This window comes from Falco naumanni, unplaced genomic scaffold (assembly GCF_017639655.2).
Source record: "Falco naumanni isolate bFalNau1 unplaced genomic scaffold, bFalNau1.pat scaffold_221_arrow_pat_ctg1, whole genome shotgun sequence".
Lineage (NCBI taxonomy): Eukaryota > Metazoa > Chordata > Aves > Falconiformes > Falconidae > Falco > Falco naumanni.
The window spans coordinates 38,316-47,376 of NW_024427398.1; the positions used below are offsets into that span (position 1 = coordinate 38,316).

General features: G+C 60.2%; 1 protein-coding gene across 1 annotated transcript; it reads right to left on the minus strand.

Moving 5' to 3' along the window:
* Nucleotides 1–485: 485 nt before the first annotated feature.
* Nucleotides 486–3,561, minus strand: LOC121082054 (T-cell activation Rho GTPase-activating protein-like). Its single transcript, XM_040581396.1, has 7 exons — nucleotides 3,397–3,561; nucleotides 3,006–3,167; nucleotides 2,812–2,921; nucleotides 2,407–2,602; nucleotides 2,065–2,182; nucleotides 1,762–1,907; nucleotides 486–575 (listed from the first exon to the last, which is right to left on the minus strand). The coding sequence occupies exons 1-7, from the start codon at nucleotides 3,544–3,546 to the stop codon at nucleotides 486–488; spliced, it is 972 nt and encodes a 323-aa protein (XP_040437330.1). The 5' UTR covers nucleotides 3,547–3,561.
* Between the last annotated feature and the right edge of the window lie 5,500 nt (nucleotides 3,562–9,061).

Genomic DNA, 9,061 nt, shown 5'->3' on the forward strand with positions numbered 1-9,061 from the left:
GGGTTTAAAGGCTGTGCTGCTTACACAGCAGTACCAGTTTCTGATTTACACCCAGTCTGGTTTTGCCAGAGCTGTAGGGAGCTGGTCATGTCATGGCTGTTCTGGAATGTGGTACAGTGAAAGGAGAGATAGAAATGGCAAATTTTCCCCCTCGGGGCGGTCAAATGCTGGCAGAGGTTGTCCAAGGAGGTTGTGGAGTCTCTGTCCTTGGAGATCTTCAAAGGCCAAGGGCACACAGTTCTCTGTGACCTGCTCGAGGTGAGCGTGCTGGAGCAGAGGGCTTGGCCCAGAGGACCTCCACGGGTCCCTTCCAACCCCACCCTCCCGTGTGGCTCTGTGCTTTGCTTTTCCTCCTAAAGCCCCTCAGCTCAGCCCCGATGCCCGCTGGAAAGGGTGCTGGGGCAAGGGACGATCCCAATCTCCTCCCCGAGGGTCCACCCCAGCACAAGCGCTCCCCACTCCACGAGACCCTATGGCAGACACAGTCAGGAGAGGGAAAAGATTCTTTTATTGTCAACAGCAGCTGCGGGGGCCCAGGAGTCACAGCGGTTCAGCCGGTGAAAATCAGTCAGCACCTGCAACGACAGAGTCAGAAAGCTCTGATAAACCCCCAGAGGCAGGAAGAGGCAGGATTTGGTTCGCCCCTCTTTGGGGGACGCTGTTTCCGAGGCATTCCTCATGGCCCAGAAGGGACAGCTCTTGCTGGCCTCCACTCGAGGCCGGCTCCGGTGCCTTCTCCCCAGGGGTGATGTCCCTAGGGAGCTGTGCGTGCGCAGGGATGCTGACAGTGCCCCTGTGCCACACAGCAGGGCTCGACGGGGAGCCCCCGGGGAGCTGCCGTGGGGCTCATCCCAAACCCTGCTCAGCACCAGCCCTCGCCGGCCCTTGCCAGCCAGCTGGGCTGACTTAGGGCCGTGTTCAGAGCTGGAAAAGATGGGCAGCAGCGCCTGGTACGCACCTGGCCTTCCTGACGTGCTGCACCTTCCTGCATTCTCTCAGGTTTGGGTCAGAGAAATCATTTCCCCTCTTCTCCTTTTTATTTGTGCTTGGCTGTCCCTCTCCTCTGCCCAGGCTTCTTTTCTCTTCCTTTTCCTTGACTTTTTCTTCTCCTGGTGGGAGCCTGAAAAACTTTCCATCCCACAGCGTGATGAGATGGGGAAAGCCCCAGGCCCCTGCAGTGAGCTCTCAGGTCAGGCAAGGGGAGCTCTTCCTACCTGGTTTCCTGGGGCAGGCTGGTCAGTTGTTGCAGGCATGCCAGGGACTCTGCCGTGCCCTCGGGGGTGCCTGGAGGCAAATCTGGAGGTGCCTAAACCAGAAATTTGGGAGGTAGCGGCTGGCAAGTGACAGCCTGGGGTAATGAGGGCCTGACTGCCAAATTGCCATCTTAGCTCTACAGAGGAGATGCTGGTTTGCATCGTGCACATTTTGCACAGTCCAGCCAATGCAGCCTAGACTTGATGAAGCTGTGACGGAGTAGGATTTGAGCAAAAGCCCTCTCAAGGTGACAGCTTCTCCCTTCTGTCCTTTTGTGGGTATTTTGTAGGTATGTTTTGTTTGATGAAGCAGATCATACTTAATGAAATGCATTCCAGAAACAGCCTTTCCAGTTTTCCTTAACACGTACCACTCTGGGGGGAGAGGAGGAGCCCCAAAGGCACAAGAGAGCGGCTGCCAGGAGGAGGCCCAGCAGCTTCTTGGCCTCCTGGGAAATTACTGTCCCACTTGAGACATGTTGTCCCAGTGTCTGTGGAGCTGCCGTACCTCTGCCGCTTTGGGCCCTGCCCCTGTGTCTCCCCCAGCTCCTCTGTCGATGTCCAGCAGAGAGGCGTCTGCATCCAGAAAGGCTTTTGCTGGACGCTGGGTCTCTGCTGTGCCTGCAGGGCCACTTTGCTCTTCGCACCGCAGCTCTGGAAAGCAAAAGCACGTGCAGCAGCGTGACTTCTTGGAAGTCAAGAACACCTAAGCAAAGCCCAGCCGAGCCCTACACCACTTGTCTCCTCAACGTTGAGGTTTCTGGCATCCCAAGCCCCAGTGTCTGTGACAAGCCTCAGCCCCTCCTCCTACCTGTGCACCTGTCCATGGGTGCTGGCACCTCCTCGGCTGATGGAGGGGAGAGGCCGGCCACCTCCTGCCCAAAGATGTCCCCGCAGTTTTCAATGAGGAACTCCACCAGCACGTTCACCTGCAGACATGAAAGCCTTGGTCTCAAGCCAGGTGCCTGCAGACGTGTCAAGCAGCCTTTCCCACTGCTGACCCTTTGTCTGCGCAGGCGGCTGCGGCTGGGGGTTGCTCTTCCAGGCACCCAGCCCACCAGCCCTGGCTCAAGGGAGGAGGCAGCCAGGGACCTCTCAACAGCCAAGCTCCGATGGGCCGGGAAGGCAGCACTGGCTGCTGGGTAGGGCGTACCTTCTCGGTCACCGCCAGCATGGCCTGCAGCGGGAGCAGGTCCTCGTTGGGTGGGCTCAGCAGGTTGGGCCCGATGCAGATGGCCAGGTTGCTGCAGCTCATTCTGCTGGTGGCTGCGTTGTGGCCAATGTGCTGCAGGAGGGCCATCAGCCGCTTCAGGAGGAGGAGGTTGGCCACAGGCAACTTGTCGGCCACCCTGAGGGAAGAGGAAGACAAGGCTGATGAAGCAGAGGGTGCCCACAGCCGTCCCCGCAGCTGGCCCCAGGCGGGTGGGAGCCAGCAGCCGTGTTGCACAGCTTTGCAGCTGCCCGAAAAGACAGCTTTCTGAGGAGCCCGTGCCTTGGCAGGCAGGTCCCAGAACTCTGCCGGTCCCTGCTCACCAGGCAGGCTGCTGCCCACACTTACGCTTTCAGCTCCTCCACCTTGGCCTGCTTGCTGGCCCTCTCCATGGCTGCCATCCAGTCCTCGTAGAGGTCGATGACGAGGAGCTTGGTGGGGATGCTTCGCAGGAAGTCCTGCAATGCCAAGGGCTGCAGGTGAGCCTTTGAACGCTGCAGGCCAGCCAGGAGCTCCTCCAGCTGCAGGTCAGAAACACTCACCTTCAAGATGACGGCCAGCAGCAGCGCAGGCTGACTTCCCATGTCAATGTCCTTGCCGCGGTCCAGGGCCTCGCGTAGCTGCCGAAGTTCTGTGCCGCCGGCAGCTCTGCGGAATATCCCCTCCGTCGTCGGTCCTCGCTGGCGCAGGACAGCCAGCAGCTCCTGCAGGAGAGGCAGGAGGCCACTTGCTTGGCTGAAGAACCAAGCGGTGGCAAGGACCAGAGCTCTGCCCCAGACGTGGTTGCCTAAGCGCCACAAAGGGTCTGGGACCAGAAGCAGGTTCTGGGGGTGCAGAGTCCAGTGCCCTGTCCCCGCAGCTGCTGGGGACACGCAGGCCCTCTCCAGCGCAGCCGGAGGGAGGGCTGGGGACCCCGTGTGCAGGCTGGCTTACCTGGATGGGCCGGGGCAGCGTGTTGTCCTCCCCACAGAGGGCTGCCAGGGGCTGCCCAAAGAGCGCCCTGCTGCAGCCGGAGCCCGCCTGCCCTGGCGCCTGGGCAGCGGCCGGGGTGCGCCGCAGGGCGAAGGGCCAGGGCAGCCCCATCCTCCTCCTGCTGGTGCTGCTCCCGCTGCTGCTCCCTCCTGCTGCAAAGGAAAACAGAGTAAGACACCACCAATGGAGACCCCAGGCCAGCGGTCCCAGCGCCTGCCCTGCCCTGCGCTGCCCCGCCTGCAGCACGGTGCTGTGTGGTGCGGCAGGATGGGCAGGGAGGCAGCAGCTGGAACCGCAGCTGTGGCTCGGAGGTGTTGACTTAGAGGCTCTTGAGAGCCATCGTGCCACAGGGTCAGCCTGTGCCAGCCTTCGCCCTGCCCTCCTGCAAGCTGCGGGCTGCAGCAGAGTCTCCGTGTCCCTGCAGAAGCACGTCCAGCAGCCGCGGCCCAGCAGTTGTCCTTGTCCGTCCAGGTGACATCCTTCCGTGGGCTGCCCAACCTGCATGGCGACACTCGGGACAAGTGAGCACAGCATTGCAGGAGGTTGCCTTGCTTTCCCAAACTCACCTGGCTCGTGGCAAAATCCCCCTGCGTTTGCAGATGGGGCCGTCGCAGGCCCTTGCTTGGGATGAGCCTGCAAGAACCAAGAATCAGGCTGTGCTTGCAGAGCAGCCCGGCAGCAGAAAGGGCCACCAGCAGCCTGAGCGTGGCAGAGCTGGGACCCTCTGCCCTCCCGGGCTCTCTTCCCCATGTGGCAGGGTTCCTCCCAGTGTCACCAGTCAGAACGTGCTGGCGTGCTGCTGGCTTCCCAAAACCCTCTGCTTCCTGAGTGGCACGGTCAGACCCTCTGTCCCTCCCACACAAGGTCACCCCAGTCCCTGCGCATCCCGGCACAGCCAGAGGCAGGTGCAAGGCAGCCATTCTCACCTCTGCCTGTGCCTCCATCAGCCTCTCCAGGCTCCTGGTGCGTAGTGTCCTCCACTGGGCGGGAGAGAAGGAGGGGAAGAAGGTGAGCAGCCATGGCTCTGCTGCTCGGCTGCAGGAGCAGTGCTCGGGGACAGGGCCCAGAGCAGAGAGACACTCACGGCGTGGCGGCGGCTCAGCTCCTTCTCCAGGAGCTTGATGGATGTCAGATGGGTGACGCGGGCTCCCTTGCGTCCTTCTGGTGTCCTGTGCACCGGGAAGGGAGAGGGAGAGAGCTGGGTGAGCCCCAAGCCGTCTCTTGTCCCTTGTCAGGCAGCTGTGCCCGAGAGCTGCCTGCAGCCCCAGGGGCACCTTCCCCAGCTGGGGGCTGTGTTCCCCCGTGGGCCCAGCTTCTCCTGGAGCATCCCCCCGGCTTACCCCAGCAGTGTGGCCACCCACAGCTCCTTCAGTGCCTGGGAGCTGCAGAAAGAGAGGGAAGACAGCGTCAGGCCCTGCTGCCCCCAGCCCTGGGCAAAGGTGGGTGCCTGCACAGCCCTGCCCTGTGGGGCAGGACAGAGGCACTGTCCAAGCCCTGGGTCGCTCTGTCCTGCCTGAGCGGCTGCGTTTGCCCTTCCCTTCTGGGGACCAAAAGGTGACCAGGGGATGCAGGATGGGGAAACATCCCCCATCCCTCCCTCCCTGCCACCGAACTGCCTGCTCCCTGCCCAGCTCTGCACGCAAGGCAGAGGCCTGTGTTCATGGGATGGCGTGGGCACGGCTGGGAAGCTCTCCTGCCCGACCACGACTCACCCAAAAGTGGCGATGCAGGAGCCGGTGGGCCAGGCAAGGATGACAGAGGTGCTGTCCTCATCGGTGCTTTCCTCCTCCTCCTGTCCATCCTGCCCCGCAGCCTCCTTCCCGCTGCTGAGCACCCACAGCTGGTCCAGGGCCAGGCGGAGCTGTGGGCGCAGGCTGGTGCCATGTCTGCAGAGAGCAGAGGCGGGCACTGAGCTGGAGGGGGGCTCCTTGGGCTGGGTCCCCACGCGCAGAGCCCTGTCCCCCACCTGCCCTTGGGACGGACATTGGTGCCTCCAGCACCGAGGGGCCAGGGGCCTGGGGCTGGTGCCAGGGTGTCCCTGGGCCGGGGCTGGGGGCAAGGACCTGGGCTCTGAGGGTCTTACCGCAACTTGGCGACCACCAGTTCCTCGTGGAGGAGCAGAAGGCGCCTCTCGCTCCTCTTGCGGCCCCGGGTCAGCCGCACGTCCGCACTCAGCACCGGCTCGGCGTCGCTGAGAGCCTCCCTGCAGAGCAGAGTGCGGCGGGCATGAGCAACGTCAGTGCTGCGTGGCCCAGCTGTGCCCGCGTGTCCCCGAGCCCTGGGGAGCCCACCTGGAGCCGCAGCAGCAGCAGGCCTGGCCCATCCTGCCCGGGAGAGGAGGGCCCTGGCCGTGCACCGAGGAGGGGGCCCAGCCGGCGACGGGGAGGCTGGGGAGCGGGGTGCTGGTGCTGTGGCAGCGCTCCTGGGCCAGAGGCTGCCTCCTGCCAGCGCCGCTGCGTGCCAGCACAGCTCTGCCCTGCTGCCTGTGGTGGCCGTGGGCTCCCAGTGACCAACGGTCTGAGCCCAACGGAAAGTGGGCGGGGCCTGGGGGGGCGGGGCCGGGGCCCTCTCCAGTATGGCCGGGCCTGCCCCGCCCGGGGGAGCCCCGAGCAGGACAGGGCAGGGGGCGAGGGCCACCTCCCTGCGCCTGCGGCCAGCGCTTTCACCTGGGGTTTTGGCAGGGTCCTGGTCGATAAAAGAAGCTGTTTTTCCTAGAGATGGCCGTTGTGGCCTGAGGCAGACTCCTCTTGGTGGAGGCCGGCCTAGCAGTTGGAAGGCCTCTGGCAACCAGGCCGTGCTAGGCCTCAGGCCCCAAGGCGCTGGAATTGGAGCAGGCCCACCGTGAGGAAAAACTTCCATTTTTACCAAAAGACGGGGGGACTAGCAGCAGTCAAGAGCCGCTCGTGTCCTGCCAGGCGCCACAGGTAAATGAAATGTGTGGTGAGCTTCGGCAGGAATTGTGGTGCCCCTGGAGCACCACCCTTGCTTGGGAAGGCCTTATCCCACCTGGGTGCTAAGGCTTCACCCTTGGCAATCAGGGCTGGATGAGCAGCACCCAGGAGCCCCTGCCCTGTTAGCCATGACCTTCACCCGGCCGGTGGCCAACACGGCCAGGGGCGAGTCTGTGGGGTAGGCCATGACCATGGCAAAGAAGGGGAAAAGTAGTCAGCTTTTGATGGCCCGTGTCTCGTTTCACTGTTGACCCTAAGCAATGCCTTGCTTCAAATAGAAGCCATTCAGAGAGTTACACACCCGCCCTTTTCAGGAAAAATGCAGGAAATCAGAGACATGTAGCAAGTTCTCTGTTGGCTGTTGTACACCGCAGCAAGAAGCAGCGTGGGTCCAGTGGCTAATGCTGGAAGGGGAATTCAGCACTTCTGGGAAAGGGATATAAAGGCACTCTTGTGGGCCAGGCTGGGATTGGGGAGCCTGAGTGGGTGTCTGGGGTCCCAGCTTTCCCGCAGTGCTGACTGTGGTGCCTGCTGCTTGTTCTTCCCTGCAACGCCGGTTGCATCCACCTGCTGGGGCTGTGCTTGGGAAGGGCTCCGGGGGTGAGCAAGCCCACGGGAGAGGGCTGCGGAGAAGCTCTTCTCCAGAGATCTACCAGAAACTGTGCAGAGCATCCGAGAGGATGCTCTGTGTGACAAGGGAAGGTGCCCGTTGGTCCAATGTATGGAGCCTGCAGGGCTCCCATCAGGGTCCTTTGACCTACCCATCCTCCAGCCAGCAATCCAGGTGCTGGGGGGTCCCATGTAGGTCTCCTGAGGTACCCTTTAGCCCCGGGCAAGGTGTCGTGCCTCAGTGTGTGCTTGCAGGGCATGTTTCCTTCCTGCTGACAAGGCCGGAATTGCAGTTAAATGCCCCTGGGCGATCCCGAGCCGAGCAAACTTTTTTCTATGGGTCACACTGCTTTGCAGTCCGTGTGTGTGGTTCAGCTCCTGTATAGGAGCTGAGGACACGAGGTGACCTAGCTCTGAAGCTGGCCACTCTTGCTCCAGGCAACTCCAGTTGCTTGCGTTTTCCTTCAGCTTCCCCAGCCTGATGATCTCCACTGTCACCTCCTCCCTGTCCTACAAGAAGTATCCCTCTCCCAGCCATTAGGACAGTGGCGCAGCACTCAGAATCCAGATCACTGGCAGAGAAGTAGGACAGAGGAAAAGAGAAGTTCTCCTTTGAAAGAAATCCTTCTTTGTCCTCCTTTAGCTACCAGTGGATGAAAAAAAGGGGGACAGAATTTCAGGCCAGCCACAGCACTGGCTTTCAAGCCTGAGCTTGTAATGTCATGGCTGTTCTGGAATGTGGTACAGTGAAATTAGAAATAGAAATGGCAAATTTTCCCCCTCAGAGCGGTCAAATGCTGGCAGAGGTTGTCCAAGGAGGTTGTGGCGTCTCTGTCCTTGGAGATCTTCAAAGGCCAAGGGCACACAGTTCTCTGTGACCTGCTCGAGGTGAGCGTGCTGGAGCAGAGGGCTTGGCCCAGAGGACCTCCATGGGTCCCTTCCAACCCCACCCTCCCGTGTGGCTCTGTGCTTTGCCTTTGCCCTGGTGGAGATCTTCAGGGACTTTGCGTTCCATTTTCTGTTGCCTTAGGGCTACAATGTGCTGGGGTTTGGGGACAACAAGGTTATGGTATGCCAGAGGCCAGGCGAGTTAGTGTCAAAGTGTGTTATTGTTATGGACAGAACCTGTGTTTGTTGGCCCTGTGTTCCTGGGGTTATGGCATTTTTATCATGTGTTCTGTGTGGTTGTTTTTTTTTGTGGAGAGTGCCTTTTTTCAGCTATTTCGCCTTTGTGGGGTTTGCATGGGGGCCTTTGGTTTGTGTATGATGTTTCTTCTGGTTGTTTTTCTGCTGTGCTGGTGGATGGTGGTGGTTTTTTTCTGTCTTGAAACCATCGTTACAGGCCTAATGTATCTCCTGCAGGTCAGGCAGTGTCACTTCTGGCGTGGTCTGACTCATTTCTGGTGAGTTGGTAGGTAGGTATGGAGGACTTGTGGTCCCTCCATGGAGGATGACTGCTAGAGGACTAAGAGGCAGATCTGTGGAGGGGTGAGAGGATCGCTGGCCCATAAGCAGTGACTGCCAGAGGACTAAGTGTACTTGAATTTACGTGGGCTTCCAAATTCATGGTTGTTTCTCCTGCCTTGCGGAAGAGCCATGGGAAGTCACCAGCCACACGGAAGGATAAAGGGTTTCCCACGGCTACGTGGCTTTTTGGGTTTTGCTTTTGAATAAGAAAGTCCTGTCTCTACATGAGTAGAACTATAAACGGTCAATTTTGCCAACTTTAGAAAGCAGGGAGCAGCACTTTAGTGCTGTGCCTCACATGGCAGCCAGGGCATGGTGAGAAACAGCAAGTGAGTTTCTTCCTGGAACCTTCTCCAGGGGAGCAGTGCTGCACTTGTCAAGGTGAGGGGTTTTTTGGCTCTATGCGATTGCAAATGTGAGGGGTTAATTTTCAGAACACAGCTACTAGGGAGCAGCACATTTGTGCTGTGCCTCACATGGCTGCAAGGACAGAGTGAGAAACAGCAAGAGAATTCCTGCCTGGCACCTTCTCCAGGGGAATAGTGCTGCACTTTCACAAAGTGAGCTGTGGTTCAGCATGAGTGCACAAGGTTTTGTCA